The 20,929-nt window shown below is 56.3% G+C and overlaps 1 protein-coding gene across 1 annotated transcript; it reads right to left on the bottom strand.

Moving 5' to 3' along the window:
• Nucleotides 1-65: 65 nt before the first annotated feature.
• On the bottom strand, nucleotides 66-20,711 carry Sh3gl1 (SH3 domain containing GRB2 like 1, endophilin A2). Its single transcript, XM_005081384.4, has 10 exons — nucleotides 20,501-20,711; nucleotides 3,160-3,228; nucleotides 2,987-3,059; nucleotides 2,541-2,684; nucleotides 2,288-2,421; nucleotides 2,043-2,201; nucleotides 1,823-1,926; nucleotides 1,292-1,416; nucleotides 1,156-1,212; nucleotides 66-1,002 (listed from the first exon to the last, which is right to left on the bottom strand). The coding sequence occupies exons 1-10, from the start codon at nucleotides 20,543-20,545 to the stop codon at nucleotides 806-808; spliced, it is 1,107 nt and encodes a 368-aa protein (XP_005081441.1). The 5' UTR covers nucleotides 20,546-20,711; the 3' UTR covers nucleotides 66-805.
• Nucleotides 20,712-20,929: the final 218 nt, after the last annotated feature.

Raw genomic sequence — 20,929 nt, 5'->3', positions numbered from 1 at the left:
TGGGGGGGCTGTGTGGAACCCTTGCAAGGGGACAGTGTTACCCTGAATCAAGATGGGACAACAGCTATAGAAAGAGACATTTAATACTTCTTAAAAAATCAGCCCAGGCTGGAGCGGAACACTGTTGCCCATCTGTGGGTGTGGGGTGTGGCCCCACATGCCAGGGACGAGCCATAGGTTGTAGGACTGCTGTAGAGAGGAATGTGACTGAGCCCAGGCTGGAGGCCTCGCTGACTGGCACTGGCAGGGTAATGCAGAGCTGGGGCTGTGGTGGGTCTGCTGGTCAGTGAAGGGACCTGCCAGCTGCCTGTGGCAGCCTAAAGGTAAGGGTAACATGGATAGGTAGCAACGGAGCTGGCTCACAGAAAGGTACCAGGGACCTGGGAATGTCCTCTCTCTGGGACCTTTGTGCTTGACCTTCGGCAGGCAGGGCTGAGGCTGGTTCTGTGGTCCCGTGGGAGCTGTGCATGTCAGCTGGTGCTAAGCATCTCCGTGTGCCAGGCTGGGGTGCTGGCCAGCCTCAGGTTGCAGGCTGGGGACTCCAAGAACCTGCCTGCTTCTGGGGAGCTTGGAGAAGGAGCCAGGGCCCATCGCCAGCAACGGGCTGGGAGGGTTTGAAACAGGTGGAAGCTGCCACCACCAAGGAAGGTGATGGGACCTCAGGGTAGGCCTTCCCAAGTCTCAGGACGGGGGACCCAGGGCTGGGAGTGTGGGGCAGAGGGTCCTCCTGGAGGGATGTTAGTGTTTCTAGAGCACCTTGGCGTTGGGCTGCTGCAGTGTGCAGGCAGCCAGTGTGCAGGTGCGGTCACTGAGGCAGGGGCACCAGCACCTGCACATAGCTGAGCGGGAAGAAGCCCGACTGGCCGTGCAGCATCCCCTCGTACCAGTTCTCATCGATCTGGTTGGTGAGAGTGATGAGGTCGCCCTCGCGGAAGCCCAGCTCGCCATCATTCTCAGGCTCAAAGTCATATAGTGCCTTGCAGCTCGGCTGGTCCAGGGGAGCTGGGATCAGGGTAGGGGTTTGTCAGAGCACAGCAGATATGCCAGTGGCCAGGGCAGGTGGAGGCTGACCCCCACCCCAAGTGAACAACTGGAAGTGGGGGGAATGCAGTCCCTCTCACCCCCAAGACAGCAGTTCTAACCCTCAACACTCACGCATACTCCTGCTGGGCGTCCTGGCGGGCTTGTCTGCTGATCTGAACGATGAGGATGCTGTTTGTGGAGAAGGGCAGGTGTGAGTGGGTGGACAGACCCAGCTCCAGCCCAGGCACCTTCCATGGGGCTTTGCTACCTGTGATCTTGGGTGTTGGAGCAGAGGGGAAACCCCCATTGGGCTGCTCCAGCTCTCCAAGGTCGAAGGGCTCCCGCGGTCGGGGCTTGAACTCCCGCCTGGGGCGTGAGGAGGCTTCCCGCACCCTGCAGGAACAGAAAGCCCAGAGGTCTCACACCACACCCCTCCCTCTTCCACTGTTGTTTCTGCTGCTGCCCCGTCTCAAGGATCTATAGAGACTGCCAATCATCTCTGCCCTCAAAGCCACCTATGCAGTGAGGACGCAGTGATGCCCCTGGCTGCTCAGAGAGCAGCTGAAGAGGGTGGGCTTGCGTAGGTGGTCCAGGTCACCACTGCCATCTCCCACAGGGCTCTGCTCCCTCCTGGCACCTCACTGCCACTAACACACACAGCTCCAAGGACCCTTCCTTCCTTCCTTGACACAGCCAGCATCAGGGCCCTGCTGGATGGAGCCAGTGCCTGTGCCTGTCAGCCTGGCAGGTTGAGTGCACTGCCCATGCTCGCCAGCAGAGTGCGCTCAGCAGCACTCACCTACGCTTCAGCTTGTCGGCCAGCTCCTCCAGGATCTGCACTGCTTGCCGGTGGTAGTCCAGCTGGGCATCTACCAGGGCTGAGAGCTGGCTCACCTGCTCAATCTGCGGACAGCGAAAGGGTTAGATGACACGGCCACGCCCCAGCCCTGGAGACACACCCTAGCCCAGGGGGGCAGCCCCTGCGTCCTAGCGGATGGTGCCCTGGGCCTGGCACGCACATCAGTCTCCAGAAGGTTGTGCATGCTGGTCTCCGCCACCTCTTTGGACTCCTCGAACTTCTCCAGGGCCTGGCGCAGCTCCTCGTCGGGGATCTTGCCCTGCCGCTTCTTCTTGTAGTCAAAGTCCAGGCGGCGGCCCTCCAGCTTCTTCAGGTGGTGCTGTGGGCACAGACACGTGATAGAGCAGCACAGCCACATGAGGACGCCCTCCTCACCTTCCCAGGGACTTGGGGGCAGGGTGGCACCTGGATCTCCTTCAGGTCCTTGTCACACAGATTCTGCAGTGGGTCAATGAAATTCTGTTTAACTTCGATGTCCAGAGAGTCCTTCACCTCCGCCAGGCGCTTCATGGACTCACCTGCGTCCAACAGGGCATCACCTGCAGGAAGAGGAGGCTATTGTGGCACGGTCTCCATGCCTGAGTGACCCACATGCCAAGGCGGGCCACAATATTGGACATGGCTGCCCTGTCCACCCAACCACTCGGCTGTCCCTCACCGAAATTGGACTCTCCGCCCAGTTCCTTGCCATGGCGGACCATGCACTCGCCCAGCAGCCCTTCTGACTGAGGGTAGCCAGGATTCTTCACTTGGCCCCGGATCTTGGATACGGTGTTCAGCATTGTCAGCTTGGCCCTTGAGGCTACAAGGGAACAGACAGACATCCCAGGTGACAGGGGGTGTCTACCAAAGCCCTCCCAGGAGCCTGGCAGCTCACAGAAGGACCAACCCCACATGCCCCTTCCCTCAGGCCTTCTCAGGAAGAAGTGCCATGGGGACAGTAGAACACACGGTCACGGTACTGCTCCACGGCCCCTGCCTCACCCGTGCCCAGGAAGACCTGGCCCACTGCATATCAGTCCAGCAAGGCAGCAGAGGGGACCCTTGTGTGTGGAGGTGAGCAGGAGCTGGGAGGGCCATGGTCACCACTTCAGGGTGGCCTACCTGGGTTGGGCTGCAGGTACTCGATGGTTCTGACCAGCACTTCTGCCACGGCCTTGCTGGTGACATCCACCTTCTGCGAAGAGAGCCAGTGTTGGAGTATGGGACACCGAAGCAGAATGGTGTAGGCCCCTTTGTCCTCCAGCAGCTGTGCAGACGGTGCCTGGGACCCCTACCTTTTCCATCTCTTTGAAGTCATCATCCAGCTTGGTCCCCTCGGCTCCGCCAACCTTCTCGCTGACCAGCTGTTCGGGTAGAAGGAGGGAGGCGTGTGAGGGGCATGTGAGGGACGACAGCTGTGCCTGCCGAGGAGGCAGCCTCTGGGGCAGGTGGGCAGGCGGACGGGAGGGGGGGGGTCTGCGGGAGACCGGAGAAGCTAGCAGTGTGGCAGCAGTGTGGAGGTGGGCTGTGATTCAGCCTAGCACCCTGTGGGGACTGCCCACCTTTCACAGCTTTTGGGTTAACCCTGCCACTTTGGCAGAGGCAAAGTAGACCCCGTGTCAGCTTGTACCCCGTGCCCTGCACATGAGGGTACTGCAGGTTTCAGAAGACTCCTGTGTCCCTGAATCCTTGGTGCTTGCACTGTGATACTGATACCTGATAAGGATAGTCCCTCAAGGAAGCCAGAACTTGAGAGCCTGGGGCAGGGTGGACAGAGGCAAGTGCCCTGTGCTGCACCCAGGTACCAGTAGAGAACCCGAGTGCCCGTGTCACTGTCTCAGTGTGGCACAGTGTGGTGCCCCATGCTCCAAGTCTGCCTCCCACAGCCTTCCTCACTCATCACACCAAGCCCCTGGGACGCACCAGCAAGGCAGCCATTGTCCACGTCACCTCCACACGAGGTGCACACACATGCAGAACCGCAGGCTGGCCTCCTGAGAGAGGGCTGCCAGGGAGGCTTTCACGGGCCACAGCTGTTGCTCGATGTGGGCAAGGGTTTTGCAAGTGCCATGTGGTACCCCATACCACAGGCAGGGGCAATAAGGACTTTGTAGGGTGGCATGCGAGGAAGTGACCAAAGACATCAGGAAGTGGGGAGGCTGCAGAAGCACCGGAAGTGATCTCCCTGCCCTGTGCCTGTAAGTAGTCGCCCACAGCATTCTGAATGCCTCCATGCTCTCTGGCCTGCCCACTGAACAGGGCTGCTCCCAGGGCTCCCCAGAGTCTCTCTGAGGAGAGGATAAGACTCAGGCATGGACGCCGGGCGGTGGTGGCGCACGCCTTTAATCCCAGCACTCGGGAGGCAAAGGCAGGCGGATCTCTGTGAGTTCGAGACCAGCCTGGTCTACAGAGTGAGTTCCAGGACAGCCTCCAAAGCCACAGAGAAACCCTGTCTCGAAAAACCAAAAAAAAAAAAAAAAAAAAAGACTCGGGCATGGAGAGACAGGAAGACAGCGGGGCCTGTGGTCCTGTAGCTATGTGCCCTCAGGGCAGGCCCAACCGGCTACTTCCTTTGGGTATTCCCAGGGAGCCCCACTGACTTTCACGGCCCATTTCGCTTCTCCAGGCTGAGCAAAGGCAGGATGTCACCCACCATGAGGCCCCGCTCTTCTGGTAAATGCAGAGAGGTGAGGCAGGGCCCAGGGACCCGGAGTCTCTGGGAGAGCAGTAAGGCAGGAAGAGCAGAGCCTGGAGCATACTGGGCTGCTCTCTTAATGCTTTCATCTCCTGTGACCTGTGATTTGGGGTCCCAGCATCCCCAAGGCCCCACATATGCCGTGAGCAGGTTGCACCCTCATACTCCGGGTCCCTTTGCAGAAGGCCATCAACGCCCTCCGTAGCGCACGGGCATGGAGGAAAAGCGAGAGAAACAGATGCCTCCTACCACCTGCGCTCCAGAGACAGGAGGCAGGGCGCAGCATCTGCTAACAAGGGTGCGGGGACCCACTACAGCTGCCCACAGCACAGCAGCGGCTGCATGGTGGCATGCAAACACCTAGGCTCTTGGCAGAGAGCTGCCTGCCCTGCGGCCCCTTACTGCAGTCGCCCCAGGGGCCAAACTGGGTAGCTGGGCTGGGTACAACACAACCAGGGACCTGGGCCCAAGGCAACATGCACCAAGCCTGCTCCCAATTCTCCAGGCAGCTTGTTTCCACAGATCTGTCCCCTTAGAGCACAGGCTCTGCTACAGTGTCACCTGTAAACCAGGCATCTGGGGCGGGTGGGGGCAAGCACAGCAGGGAGACAGGCCTCTCAACAGTCTCACAGAGACTGGGGTGCCACTGGGTAGAGCCCTTGCCCCAAGCATGAGAACCCCAGTTCTGCACCAGCATTACAAAACTAAGTTCAGCAGGGCAAATGTGGTGGCTGCCTGGGGCAGAGGAGCCACAAGGAAGGTGACAGGATACGTGACAGGAGAAGCTAGGCAGAGTGAAGGTTCTGGGAGGACCATGGGAGCTGACACCCTGCCTGGTCTGGCCACCACCCCTGGACAGTCATGTTCGTTTATCATCATAAGGAAAGGTGACTTAGTGGTCATGGGATCATAAATGAGCAATGAAGACAGTGACACGAAAGGGGAGGGTGGGCACAGGGCAGCTCCATGCATCGAGTCAGTCACACCGGGAACTGCTGTGCAACACCACAGTGCATGGCAAGTGTCTAAGGGTGCACCTCAGCACCCATGCCTCATGTACAGCAGCCAACAGCTCCTGCTCTGCTGCTCCCTGGCACGGCCCTCAACCAGGGAGGCCCTAGTCCACAACCGAGAGCTGCCTGGAGAGTCTGGGGCAGGCTGACACACAAGGGGATCCTCCTGCAGGGGCACTGGACACTCCAAAGGACCCAACAGTGTTGTTAGAGGCTCACCTGCCTCAGTTTACCAGCAGAAGCATCACGATAGGCACAGCATCCGCAGGACACTGAGAGCCCTTGTTGGCCCAGAGAGCACAGGGCTTGGGGGAGGGCAGCAGCAGCATGTACATAGACAGGATGCAGAGGGTAGAGAGGCCCTGGGGTAGGGAGGTGTGTGGGTGCCGTGCCAGGCTCCTAGCGGTCACCAGTTCCAGGGAGAGAATGCAGCCCAGCCTTCTGTTCTTGCTACAGGCAGACTCTGTGTCCCTAACTAGAGACCTTAGGGCTACAGTAGCCTGAGCCCGGGGAGTCACGGCCACCTTCTTTCTCAGTTTCTACCCCACATGCCCCATCCTGACCTACCCCATGTCTGATGTCTGGCTCTTGGCAGGGAGCCATCAAGGACAGGGCAAACCCACCCAGCAGCACACGGGACTCTCCAGAAAGGAGGTGAGTATTGTTGACAGGACCCCAACTCAAGTGTCCTCCCCAGTCAGGAGTCTCCAGTTCCCCAGAGTCACAGGGTGAAGGCCAGAACCCAGCCCCTTGGTAAGGTTCATCTGTAAGCTGCTCTGAATCCCATGCCTAAACGCTAACACGGGAGGGAACAGGCTGGAGAGACGGCTCAGTGGTTAAGAGCACTGATTGCTGTCTTCCAGAGGACTTGGATTCAATTCCAGTACCTACATGGCAGCTTGCAACTGTCTTTAATTCCAAGATCTGACACCCACACACAGGCATACAAGCAGGCAAAACACCAATGCACATAAAATAAAAATTATAAAAAAGGGCCGGAGCCGGGCGTTGGTGGCGCACGCCTTTAATCCCAGCACTCGGGAGGCAGAGGCAGGCGGATCTCTGTGAGTTCGAGACCAGCCTGGGCCAGGCGTTGGTGGCGCATGCCTTTAATCCCAGCACTCGGGAGGCAGAGGCAGGCGGATCTCTGTGAGTTCGAGACCAGCCTGGGCCAGGCGTTGGTGGCGCATGCCTTTAATCCCAGCACTCGGGAGGCAGAGGCAGGTGGATCTCTGTGAGTTCAAGGCCAGCCTGGTCTATAGAGCGAGTTCCAGGACGGCCTCCAAAACAATACAGCGAAACCTTGTCTCGGAAAAAAAATTATAAAAAAGAAAAATGTTTAAAAAAAGAAAATGACTGGGCGGTGGTGGCCCACACCTTTAACCCCAGCACTCAGGAGGTGGAGGCAGAGGCAGGTGGATCTCTGTGAGTTTGAGACCAGCCTGGTCTATAAGAGCAAGTGAGCAAGTTCCAGGACAGCCTCCAAAGCTACATAGAGAAACCCTGTCTCGAAAAACAAAAAACAAAACAAACAAAAAATAAAACGGGAGAGGACATGCGAGGTGACCACCCACTACCCTATGGAGTGTCCTGGTCCCTGGAGCTCGTGGCACATCTCGGGGCCAGCCAGACACAGGCCTCCATGCTCCAAACAGTAATACCCGGATGTGGGGTGAGCAGGGTGTCAACAGGAATCACTGCTGTGCCCAGAGAGGCATCACGGGCTCTTATCACACATCACAGGCTCTCATAAATATTTGGAATTTGCTGGTTGTGCAAGCCACTGCCTCCTTTTGTGACACCAGGCTTGAAGGAACTTCCTCTGGCTTACCAGGAAGCCCAGCGCCATGTGTCGCCAGGGTGTGGTGTTTCCCCAGAGCAACCTTGGTGAAGGTGGTGGTACCTTCGATCACTCAGATCTTCTGTTGGAAACCCTAAGCAGGTGCCCCATGACCAGATCGGCCCCCAGGGGCACATACTGAGGAGGCAGCCCTTTGTGGTAGACTGAGGCTCATGTGGGAACTGAGCTTTGGGAGCCACAGGCTGCAGCAGAATGCCCCAGGTCTCTGATGATGCCCCAGACTCCAGTTGCAGAAGACGGGCAGCTGGGGCCAGATCAGGCCTGACCTCACCACTGGCTTCTTTCTTTTTTTGGTTTTTTGAGACAGGGTTTCTCTGTGGCTTTGGAGACTGTCCTGGAACTAGCTCTCATAGACCAGGCTGGCCTCGAACTCACAGAGATCCGCCTGCTTCTGCCTCCCAAGTGCTGGGATTAAAGGCACGCACCACCAACGCCCAGCCACTGGCTTCTTTCTTGACAAGGCCAAAAGTCAGACACCCAAGGCCCCTCTCTTGGCCCTAGGTGGTCCCCACTGCCTTCCTAAGACAGTCTGAGGTCTCAGTGTTGGCTGGGACAGTAGGACCCTGCACCAGGCCCCACACAGCCCGGTCCACTGCTTGTCACTTCTTGTTTGTCTCCCAAGACTTTCCAGAGTGTATCCACGGGAAGTCACCAGTGTGTTATCTTGGGGTGATGGTGGTCTAACTGGCACCCCTCACTGGCCCAGGCCTGACACATATGGATAGCCACAGGGCAGAGTGGATGATGGCTGCACCCTATGGTGCTGGCCTGAAAGCTGAGGACGAGAACCTAAGGTCAACTGAGGCCAGTGACACCTCAGTCTTAGGCCACAACGGTGGGGAGGAGTCAAGGACTCTCAGGCATCCCATCTCACACTGTGAGCTGGGGCTACCTAACACCTGGCCCTCTGTCCCTGCCCTGGGAGCTGTCCAGTGTCGATGGTACTGGCTGCCCCTGAGTGCACTTGGTCTTGTCAGAGGCTGGAACCCACTACTCAGGGTGGCTCTTGGCCTGGTCAATTTAGCTTCTCGCCTGTCAGGTGAGACAGGAGGACTGTGCCTTACATGCTGAGAAAGTCATCTTCAGAGGAAAGCTTAGAAAAAGAAAGAACACCCAAGCCACAAACAAATGAGGCTCCGGTCCCCTGAGGCCAGCGGGGCAACCAAGGACAGTCTCAGGGCTGCCTGTCACCTGAGGGGTAGCCCAGCCTGGCTCCATACACACCTGGGAATGAGGAAGGGTTTCATGTATGCAGGGCTGAGAAAGCCTGCCTGCCACCTGGGAGGCAGCACCCTGGGAGTATGGGCTCTCAGGCGTGAGTATCAACATGCCATATAGGAAAAATGGGGGACAGATCTAAGGGCCCTAAGCCCCTACCCCTCCATTCCCAAAAGCCATAGCTGTGGGATCCAGGCTGCTTACCACTGAGTCCCCTCAGCAAGAAGGGCTCTGCCCACCCTGTCCCCACCCGCTCCCCAGTTGTTCTCTGTCTAAACGGCCTCTGTGAGCCAGGCCAGGGTTTCCACATCCCTTGAAGTCCCCAGCCGTGGCTGTCCTGTCTGCTGGAATCCACCCTGCATACATTCTCCTGCTGCACACTTGGTGGCCTTGGGAGCAGCAGAAGTGGGGGCTGTTGTCCAGTTCCCAGCACTCTGCCTCAGCCACCTCCCTGCCACGGCAGAAGGTTCTAGAAAGTCTGAGAAAGCTAGGAGAATACTGCTCTGCACCCTAGGGACAGGGATGGGGGGGGGGAGTGAGGTGGGGCTGTGCCACATGACACAAAAGAGGAAATGACAGGTTTCTTTGAAGGACAAGTGGGTTGGCTCAAACCCTCCTGGGCTACCAGGATGACAGCTTAGCCTCCTGAGGCTGCAATTTGCACCTGTCACAGCAGACTTAGGTAACAAGTGACAGACACATGGACAGGTCAGGGAGACCAGGTTCTGCAATCCAGAATGGCTTGGGGCAAGGTGGGTAAGTGAGGTGATAATCAGCATCCCCACTGCCCGTCTGCGGATGCTGAGTCAGATGCCACTGTTCCCTGCAATGACCAGCAGATGTCATGGGCACTGGGTAGTTGTTAAGGTAATATTTATTGATGTAATAAACATGAACAGCCTCACCCTCAGTGTGTCAATGCCAAGTCACCATAGGTGTGCCTAAAAGGTCTGGTGACAGGTGACAGGGAGAAGCTTCTGCTTGGGATGAAAGCCTCAGGGTCAGCAAGGACAGTACTATCCTGGCATCACAGAAACCCTGGGGTTCCATCCTCAGCACCCAAAATAGACTAAACACCAAACTGAGTCCTCCTGCCTCAGTTTCCTCAGCTGTAATGTGGGTGAGCAGTACCTCAGCAGTCACTGCTCTACAGGGGCCACTCCTGAGGATGGCGGGTTGCAGGAAGACCCTTCTCTAAGAAGCATGATGGACACACCTGTCATCCCAGCCCTCAGGGGGGGAACTAGGAGCATCAGGGTCACCTTCCCTACACAGTGAGTTAGCATGTTTTAAAAAAAATCAAAGCACGCCTTTAATCCCAGCACTCGGGAGGCAGAGGCAGGCGGATTTCTGTGAGTTCAAGGCCAGCCTGATCTACAGAGTGAGTTCCAGGACAGCTAGAACTGTTACACAGAGAAACCCTGTCTCAAAAACAAAAACAAAAAAACAAAAAAACAAAAAAAAAAAAAAAAAAAGAGGAGGGAAAGCCACCCCCCTCTCCTTCATGAAGTCCTGGGTGCCGGTGATACCTACCCATACTCAGGCTATGAGGGGGAGGGGACCATGTATGTCCTATTAATGGCATCATTGATGTCTGTGTGACAATGGGGACAAGGTGAAGGAGGAACAGGCCCACAGGTCCACAGTGGCCACTTCATCTCTGCATAGCTCACTGCCCTTCTTCTCCTTTCTCTGCTGGGCCAGTGTCCCCTTGACACCCCTGCCTGTGCAGCCAGTCTGGTGACCAGACCCTACTTTCCCCTGCTCTGCCTAGGCAGTCTTGTTCCCATCCCAGATAAGGGGGAAATGGCACCCTCAGGACACTGAGCAGACTCTTGGGCCACAAGCTGGCGGCTACAGCACCTACTCCCAGCACTCACAGGACTCTTCGTCTTGAGTGGGTGGAGTAAAATGCCCACACCCCAAGTCCCCTTCTGGGTCACCAAGTACCTCACGCTGCCCAGTCTCAGCCCAGGGTGACAGCATTACCAAGCCTTCCCGCACTCAGTCCTAGCTGCAGGCAGGGGCCAGTGTGTGGGGACAAGCACACAGCACGGTGACGGTTGGGCGGCATCTATGCTCACTGCCCTCTTCCCACATCTGAATTCCAGTGGCCATGTGCTCTGTGAGTCAGCCAAGCCTTCCTACTGAGGCCGCCCATCACTGGCCCTGTCAGTCAGCACTGCACATCTGGGATGCTCGAGGGAGCGCTCACCCACCAGCCCTGCCCAGGTGCTGCTGCTCACATAACAACTTTTTTTTTAAAGGTTTTTTGAGACAGGGGTTTTCTATGTAGCCCTGGCTGTCCTGGAACTCGCTCTGTAGACCAGGCTGGCCTCAAACTCACAGAGATCCGCCTGCCTCTGCCTCCCGAGTGCTGGGACTAAAGGCGTGCGCCACCACCTGGCTTACAGCTATTTTTAATCTGTGAGGTTCACGAGGGAAAAGAGGGGTAAATGACCTGAGCACACACCCCACCAACAGGTCCACAGGAGGCACTGTGCCAGTCTGGGAGCAAGGAGCGGGCAGGTGTGTGGAAACAGGCAGAGGGAGGGACACCAGTGGTCTGTCTGATGAGGGTGGGAGGGACCCAGCCAGTTCCATTACGACCGACAACATGTTCCTCTGGTGGCACAAGGCACCAGGCACTAGGCTCAGAGGTGCCCACCCATCTTTAGGCAGTGCCTTTGGACAGTCAGCCCCAGTTGCTGTAGGCAGGTACTGCTGAGGGTTATGGGGTACAGGAAACCCTCAGGGCTAACCGGGCAAACTGTCTTTTCTGAGCAGACCTGAACACACCACCAGGGAAGTGTGCAGAGCTGAAGGCCGGCTCTGCAGAGCATGGGGTAAGCAGGGACCCCCAAAGGGACCCTGCTGCCTTTAGTCATTAAGGGGGACAAGGGTTCAAGGGTTTTTTTCTCTCACAAGGAACTGACCATCCTAAAGGCCCAGGTACTGGGCTTGGTCTTCAGAGCAATGAGTGTGCCCTTGTTGGGGACAATGGGGTCCCTAAAGCAAAAAGGGCCAGGACAAACCTCTCTCAGCAAACTGCCTCTCTCAAGCATGTGGTTCCAGTGACTAAAAGCAGGGTGACCTTGGCTCTCAGAGGAACAGCAGGCCAGATCCCACTCAATACATCCTCCAAGCACCAGCAAAGGGCCCTTGGTTTGGGAAGACAATGGAATCCTTCACCCTAACTCACAGCACCACACCGGCATCCCACACTAAGCTTCTCTGGCCTGCAAGGCTTACACATTTCCTCATCCTAGGGATCAGAGAACATGTGAGCACTGCACTAAGGAACCTGCCTAGAAAATACACCTGACTGAAGCCCACAGTGTGGAGGCTGTGGTGTTGCTTGGTGGGAGGCTTTGGGAGCTGGGACAAGAAGACAGCATGGTAGCCTTTGATTCCACTAGGAACACAGGCACAGGCGCCAGCTTGGACCCTGATCCTGGGGATGCAGGGTAACTGTAGCAGACAGGTGTGTTGGGAAATGCAGAGGCTGGGTGACTCAAAGTGATGGGCATGGCCGAGCACAGGAACCCAATGGTTCTCTGTCTTAATTCACAGTGATTCTCCTGCCTCTGCCTCCTGAGTGCTAGGACCCTCTGCTTGGGGTGGCAGTGCTGGTTTTCAAAGCACAGGGCCAACCGTGTGTCTGGGAGACTCCTGAGCTGTCTGCAGCTCCCAGACACAGACAATGTGGTAGGGTATCACCAGAAGGGCTCAAACACATAGCACCTGTGACTCTAGGCCTGGGTAGGGTCACACGGATGGAATGACTTGGTTATTTCTCAGGTCAGGATCACAGACACCGAGACAGTCACAGCAAGCAGGTAGGGCTCTCAGATGACCATGTGCTGCCCCACTATAGAAACAGCAAGACTCAGGTGCCTTCCACCTCTGCTAGGGCAAAGAGCAGACGTGAGAGTGACGGCACCCAAGCTCACAGACAGTTTACCACAAAGCAGGCTTCCAACCACCACATACAAACATTTGGGTCATCATCTGCCACCTGACAGTGCCCCATGCCATCCTGCTGTCCCTGATCAATAGAACTCATTCTAGATCTATGTTAGAAACACCTTGTGCCTTACACTGAGGAAGGGAGGTGGCCCCTGTGTCCAGCAGGCCTGGTGTACACAGGCCAAGGGGCAGTGCAGCTTGCCGCCACCAGGCTCTGCCGCTGGCTGTTAGTGTGTGTGCACAAGACATCACAAGCACCACTGGCGAGGGTGGAATGAAGCCTTTCCCCAAGGGCCTTAGAGAGCCCCCCCTCTCTCTCAATCCTCACTGTTGGGCTAAGCCCTAACAGCAATGACATCACATGCTGTCCAGCAGGGCTAGACAACACTTGGCTACTGACATGGATGGCCATGGATGTCTGGACACTGCTTAAGGCAGTCGCTAAGAGAAGACATTGGCTAACAAACCTCCCTCCAGGCTCCTGAAACCTTGCTGCTCCAAGTCCTCTGGGGGCTACCAGTTGCCTTCTGACCCAAACCCAAACCCACAGGACCCCAATTTCCCTGAGGTCACAGGGGCACGGGGAGGCTGGAGAGCAGGTGACTTCCCAGAGGAGGTGGTGTGGTGAGAACATTATTCCCATGATGAGTCTTTTACAGCCATCCAGGGCCAAGGGAAACTTCCGGTGGGCATGACTGACCTTTGCAGAGCTCTCAGACCTGCCACGGACTAGTGTACTCACTGTGGAGCAGAAAATTCACTCCACTATTCTCTCTCTGTATCTGAAACAACAGCTATCTACTCACAGCAAGCAAAAACACCAAAAACTCCCCTCCTGCCATGGAGCCAGAGCCCCCTGCCCCTACAGTGGCTAGGTAGGGCTCCACTCCAGGCCACTCCCCAACCCCCTCCCTGGAAGATTCTAGGCAAGGGCTCTGCCAGTATGTCACACCCTGAAAGAGCCTACTAAAGGTAGATTTAAAATGGAATTTTAAGTTGGCCATGGTGGCAAACAGCTATGGCCTCAGCACTGGGGATGCAGGAACAGGACTGCGCACTCACATTAGGTTGGGTTAGAGGGAGAAAGTCTCAAAAGTAACTAGCTAAAGCGCTTCCTGTGAGGGAAGCAGTAAGGCTGTGACGTGAGGCCGTGGCACTCCTGCAGAGTTCCTCATGAGTGCTGGCAGGCGGCTGGAGTCACACACTGCTAGGATGGGGGTCAGGGTGTGGGAGGAAGATGGAGAGGGAGTGGTTGGAGGCATGGGGGGTCCTAGGGGACAAGGTGGTTGGAGTGTCGCAGCAGGTGCATGAGATGCAAGGCCGGCCACCTGGACCCAGGACGCTGGTCTCCCCAGGGGTGGTCTAACTCATGGAGACCTGAGCTGGGGTGTATGGAGACTGGTGTTTCCTAGCAGGATGACGGACTGGCCTCTCTAGGAAAAAAAGCAGCCTGCTCCGTGAGCTCTGGTCAGTTACTGCTGTCCCCCCCCAGGCTCCTGTGGCCCAGCCTAGCGCAGCCTCTCTCCTGAGTACTGGGGGTGCATTGTAAGGCCAGAGGGCCAGAGCCAGGCTAACTCCTCTGTAAGACCAGTCGGACCTGCTCCTGGCCAAGCTTCAAATGACCCAGTTCCCTCAAGTGCTACCTAAGCCCAAGAAGTCAGTCCAGGGACACTGTGGGAGGCCACCTTGGTGGTGCCGTTGTGACCAGCCTGCCAGCTGGCACCACACAGCAGGACATAGGGTTTGGCCGGCCAGCCTCTAGGAGCATGCTGAACAACAACAGAGCATTCCATGACATGAGTGAGACCGAAGGGCAAGGGCTGCCCTCCAACGAGCGCCGAGACGCCAGACAGACAGGGCGGATAGGAGGAGGGCAGAGGACCAGCAGGACGAGGTGCAAAAGAGGCACAGTGCTACCAGAGGTGGGGCAAGCACAGCACAGCTTGGGCGGGGTGTGGGCAGAGCTGTACAGACTGGTCTGATGGCATGTGAGAAACCGGTCACCAGAGCTGCTGGTACGTGGGATACCCATTGCCAGTGTGACCCTGAAACTCTGGCAAAGATCTGGGAGGTCCCCGATGCTAGGGGACAACACAGCCTGCACCCCAGAAGTAATGGGGCCAGTCTGCTTTCTCTCTGACATTCCCGTTTTTTGCCCTTGAGCTGCTACACATAGTTCTGGGCACAGACCCCATGCAGGGCAGGGACCCAACTCAATGTGGGCACAGTCTCTACTCATAGACTGGTGACCCAGGACAAAGCAGCAGGACACCTGTCACCTGTACCACCCTGAAATGCTAAATGAATGTGCTGGTGCTCAGGGGTCAGCCACCCTCCACATTTCCTGGGGGGCTAACACTGAGGATCACCCAGAAGGGAAGGAACCTGCCTATGTATGGGAGTCCTTAGAGAGGTCAGCCAGCAGGTGCTGAGTCAGGGACTGGGAGGAAGCCACAGCTGTGTCCCAGCAGTGCTTGGGAAGTGTCCCGTGACCCGCAGGGGCTCAAATCAGCAGGTTTTCTAGGAGCTGAGCGGAAAAGGAAGATGAGGCATCCTGTGGACCTGCAAAGGGCAGGAAGAGGGAACAGAGGGGCGCCCACCCAGGCAGCAGGGGTAGCCCCGGCAGGGAGAGGCTGAGCGGAGCAGCTGCCAGAAAATGAAGTCTTCTCTCTAGCTTTCCAGGGAGAGTCAAGAGAGGACAAGACAGTGGAGACCCAGGCATTATACAGTCACACACCCACCATCCTAGCACAGGGTTTGGGTTTGTTGTTAGCCGAGGTGATAGAATGAGACCCCCATCCCACAAACAAACAAAAATTCAGGAGACTAAAAGTCAGTAAATAGGGAGTGAGATGGCTCAGTTGATACAGTGCCTGCCACATCCATTCTCAGCTCCCATATGAAAGCCTGGGTGTGGCAGAGACTGGCAATTGCACTGCTGCTGGGCATGGGGACTCTTAGCCAGCCAGGTGAGTCCCAGGTCCCAGTGGTGGACTGTACATGAGGGATAGCACCTGAGGTTGATCCTCCCCCACAATAAATAAACAAATAAATAAAAAGTCCTGGGTTGGAGCCTGGGGTGCCAAGCAGAGCCAAACCTGGGCCTGGTTTCACTCCCCCACAGCTGCCTGTTGTGGCCTCTCAAATCCTATCAGAGAAATGAGTTGTGGAGGGGCAGACAGGGTGCACTGTGTCCCAGACCAAAGGCTGTGCTTGGAGGAGGGGAAGGGACATATATGCACACACACATACATGTAATGCACTGTATACATTCACACGTAGCAGGGGGCCTCTCTGGAAGGGCCCAGGCTGAAGAACAGGGAGAAGGGAATGGGTACTAACAAGTGAGATGGGACATGGGACACTCAGACACCATGTCCCTAACGGGATGATGGTGATGGGGCTTATAAACAAGATGTGACAGTCCCCACCTTCCTGTCACAGTGGCCTGCTGTGATGTGCAGAGCTGGAGCTGCCCAGGCTAAGTATGGAGGGGGTGGCCTAGCACACCATCGCAAAAGATTAGCTGGGATGCTGCATTGGGAGCCCAGAGCTCTGACTCAGGTGGACTTTCAGCTCACAGAGTCAACGTGGCCTCATGTGGAGGAAGTCAAAGTGAGGGCTGGGCTGTCACTGAGTGCCCATCTGCAGGAGGCCTTGGGCTGCACTCCAGCAGAGTATGTGCCTGAGAGGGGGAGGGAGGGAACAGACAGGACAGACAGGCAACACTTACATCCCCAAACCCACCCCTTCTAGCTCTCAGGTCTTACGGGGAAGTTGACAGCTTCTTCTTCTTCTTCTTCTTCTTCTTCTCCCCCCCCCCACCGTGTGTGTGTAGGGGGCGGGGCTCACCAAGCACTTGCCTGGTACTCCATAGCCACACAGTTGGCAATTTTCTTCCAAGGTCAGACCAACCAATCTTTTCAAACTCTCCCTTTCTCTCAGGCAAAAAAAAAGGGGGGGGTTATGGGGGGGGTGAGGTCTGCATTCCATTCCAGGAACAGCATCCTTAGTTACATTCCATCTCCAGGCCACCATAGAATGACCAGGAAACCAGTCAGCTTAGGCTAACAGTGAAGACACCAAACAAACTTCTGAGCCACAGGCCACTTCATCTGTATACCCTGACTTCTTCAGACCCCTCAGTCCTACACACACACACACACACACACACACACACACACACACACACACACACCAGGGTGAGGAGACAGTGGGGACCACAGCTAAGCAGCTAAGAGCAGAGCCACCATCCCTCCAGTTCCCCACCTGTAGGAAGTGAAACTCCCAACTTCCCTCAACACCCAAGCTCATTTAACACATTTACAGTTACCTGCAGGCTTGGCTGGGTGATGAACTGGGGACCTGTGAAGCTCACACCAGTGGAACCAGAGCCACAATCTAGTTGCCCATCCTGGCTTCCAGCTCTATCCATGCCTTGCCTCAGCACCCCTGAACCTCTTTCCACAACCATTCATTCTGATTCTCAACAATGTGGGCTGAGGATTCTTTTTTTTTTTTTTTTTTTTTCGAGACAGGGTTTCTCTATGGCTTTGCCTCTGCCTCCCAAGTGCTGGGATTAAAGGCATGCACCACCAACGCCCGGCTGGGCTGAGGATTCTTTTATCTTCTCTGAGACAGGGTCTCACATAGCCCAAGCTGGTCTCAAACATACTATGTAGCTGATCCTCCTGCCCCCACCTCCAGATGACAGGTGTGGGCTCCTACATGGGGGTTATGTGGAGTCGGGGATGGAACCTAGGGAGAATGTTCTATCCACTGAGCCCGAGCTTCTCTCCTTGGGGCTCTTACTATGTAGCCCAGGCTGGCCTAGAACCCCCAGGGGTTACAGGCATGCCCTATCACACCTGGCTTGTGACTTCTCTTTCTGATAAGAAAGAAGTTTCTGGGGACTCAGGAGACAACCAGGGAGGTGTTACTTAGAGACAAGAAACACAGAAGTGGGATCTAGCTTCAAGGGGGGGACATTGGGGAACTGGGAAGAATCCTGCAGGAGGTTGGGCTGAGAGCCATCTGTGTGTGGCTCTTTAGAGCTGCCTCAGACTCCTGGGCACAGCAGTCATTCTTTGGGACAGGACCCTGAAATGTCAAAAGGGTAAACTGATCCTGAGTTGAGCTGGACTTCAGGGTTATAGGCAGGTTGGATGGTGGCCCTCCAAGTCTGGTGGCTGCCCCTCTGGGTCCTTCCCGAAGTGCCTGCTGGGAATCAGTGTGGGAGGGGCCTCCAGAGACCACACGGATTCAACTAGGAGGATAGTCTCAGGCCCAGGCTGGCAACACACCCCAGAGCTTGCCTACAGTACTTCCTGCATGGGTGCAACCCACTCAACTTCATCTGGGGGCGTGCACTGCAACACTCAATATTCCTGCACTTTCTTCTTTAATCCCCCCACGCTAGCCTCCCTCCCAGGTCCACAGATAGAGCCCAGATGTCTTTATTCTTAGGCAAGCACCCTGGAGTGAGAGCGAGCACAGATGCCTGCTCCCTCTGGCTGGGCCTCTCTGGACCATGGGGAGAGTCCTTCTTGCAGGCACAGCCCAAGCAATTCCTCACACTATTGCTCATCTCTCTGTGGAATCTACTCGAGCCAGGTCCACACCCAGGATTCTCAGCCTGCACTGCACAACCACAGGATTAGCACATCTGGGGCTTCTTGGAGCAGAAATTGGGCAACAAACTCTATCTTCACAGGGCTCACTGCACAGATCCACAGCTTGTAGGCCTCTGAGTGATGTTTCACTACATATCCCTGGAACTCAATTTGCAACAAACCCAGGGCTTCCTGCGTGGTAGGCAGGCACCCTACCAACTGAGGTGCACACCCAGATCACCTGCGGTTGTTGAGATGTAGACAGGTTCCTACTCTGTAGCCCAGGCTTGCCTTGAACTTACAGCTAAAACTCTGCCACAGCCTATCAGATAGTGAGGCCACAGACTAAGCCAACAAGCCTGAGCCCTTTCTGTTCTCTGCACCAGAACGGATCAGGAGTTCTAGAAGGGGAATGTAGCTGCTCCAACATCCTTGATGAGGACAGGCCTCGGAGCTGAGAGCAGCGCTGGAAGGGATGCACAGACTGAAGACAGCCACACCAGCCCTGACCCTGGTGACCTCTATAGTGGCAGCACATCTCACTAAGTTTCTGGAACTCACTTGGCCTCAGTCACCTGGGTAACCCCCCACTATGGGGTTACAGGCCTGCCAGATCTCCAGCAGAGTCCCACAAAACGCATTTCTTTTTTTTTTTTTTCCCCATTTTTCAGACAGGGTTTCTCTGTATTGTTTTGGAGGCTGTCCTGGAACTCGCTCTGTAGACCAGGCTGGCCTCGAACTCCCAGAGATCCACCTGCCTCTGCTTCCCGAGTGCTGGGATTAGCCACCAACGCCCAGCACAAAATGCATTTTCAAGCTGGGGACATAGCTTAAGGAACATTTGCTACTGTGGGCAAGGTCCTGGGTTCCATGCCCAGCACACACAAAGGGGGGAGAGGGAGAGGGAAGGGGGAGAGAGAGAGAGAGAGAGACAGAGAGACAGAGAGAGAGACAGAGAGACAGAAAGAGGGAGGGAGGGAAGCCTGAAGGGGTAAGACAGAAGAAAAGAAACTCAAAACAGAGAAGGGAAAACTCACAGTTGTGAACTTGGCAAACCACTTCTGGGGAATTTATCTTACAAATTCAATCTCACAAGTGAGGCTTGGTGGCAACTGCTTGTAACCCAGCACCAGGATGCAGAGACAGGGGGATAATGAATATGAGGCCACTCTAGCCTCAGACTGGGACAGAGAGAACACAAGAGCTCGTTCAAGAGGAAGCTAGGACATATGAGCCAGTTCCAGCACTCAAAGGCCGAGGGAACAGGCTCACAGTGCCAAGGAGTTCAAGGCAATATAAGGCCTCCAATACATGAGGGCAAGTTTGAACTGTGGCACCCTGTCATCCCAGCACCCAGGAGGCAGAGGCAGGAGGAAATTCTGGGCCAGCCTGGACTACGAAGCAAAACCTTGTCTGAAAAAGCAAACAAAAAAATTCTAGAGGGAATGTTACATTATAGGATGTTGGAAGACATCTGTTTTCAAGATGAATGGAGCTCCTGCCATGGGGTGGGGTTCTCAATGTGCAATGATGCAACAGAGCCCAGGATGCCCACCCTGGAGAACACTCACACGCAGAGTTCCAAGAAACACTGCACCCAAACCACCAAGTACCCAGGAACCCACAGTCCAGCACAGCCATATCAATGTATCTTTCAAAGAAACACACATTGGCTTTGGAAATGGGGACACAAAGCCTGTGACATTTTGTAACTGGAGAAGCCTGGAAAACTACTTTTCACCGTCTCTTTTCAACTTGGCACGGTATCTACCAAGAGATTATTTTTTTCTATTTCGTTTTTGAGACAGGGTCTCCTTATATGACCCTGGCTGGCCCCAAACTCTGCGTCCAGAATGCTGGGACTAAAGATGTGTACCCGCTGGCGAGTGTTTTTTTTGGGGGGGGGGTTGTTTGTTTTTGCAATCCATTTTAGAAACGCAGAAGGGGGATGGGCCACTGATTTTTCTAAGCCCTGTGTGAACTTCGTAAATGTATCAAGCTTTTTTGGGGGAGAACCCAGACACACATTTTCTGTGGCCTGGGGCTATGTGGTAGGAGTCACGGATACACACAGCCTGGGTCCCCGGGACCGAACTCAGGTCGTGAGGATTGGTGGCAAGCCCCTCGCGGCGGAGCCCTCCAGGGCCGCTTAGACACGCACACCCCGAGCCCCTGTGCAGCCCGGGGACCCGGTTTCCCTTTCCCTGAGCGGGCTCCTTCGAGTCCCCCGAGCCAGGCCCAAGCCCGGATGGCCCGGCCGCGCCTCACCTGGCTCGCCTTGTAGAACTGCTTCTTTAGCCCCGCAACCGACATGCCGCCTCCCGCCGTCGGGCCTCCCGCCCGGACTCAGCTTTCCTCTGGCGCCGCCGAACCGACCTCCTTCTTCCGCGCGCGACTCGGCGCCGCCTCCGCCAAAGCAGCTCGCCAGCTCTACGCGCCCGCCCGCCCGGGAGACAGCTCGGCCAGCTAGCGCGCACGCGCGGCCGGGACATTACATGGCAACCACACATTTCCGGTGCCGCCCCCACATCGCCTCACCCCCTCCCAACGGCATCCGCAGCGCGCGCGCGCGCGCGCGCGCTCGGCCTCTCTGCGCAGGCACCCCCTGGAGGCGGGAGCGCGCATCGCCGCGGGGAGGTCGGCAAATGCCCGCCCACACCAACGAGATGAGGGGGCGCCTGGAGAGACCAGAGGGGC

This window comes from Mesocricetus auratus, unplaced genomic scaffold (assembly GCF_017639785.1).
Source record: "Mesocricetus auratus isolate SY011 unplaced genomic scaffold, BCM_Maur_2.0 Super-Scaffold_100676, whole genome shotgun sequence".
Taxonomy (NCBI): Eukaryota; Metazoa; Chordata; class Mammalia; order Rodentia; family Cricetidae; genus Mesocricetus; species Mesocricetus auratus.
Note: the sequence above shows the minus strand (reverse complement) of the source record. Positions and strands in the feature narration are given on the sequence as shown.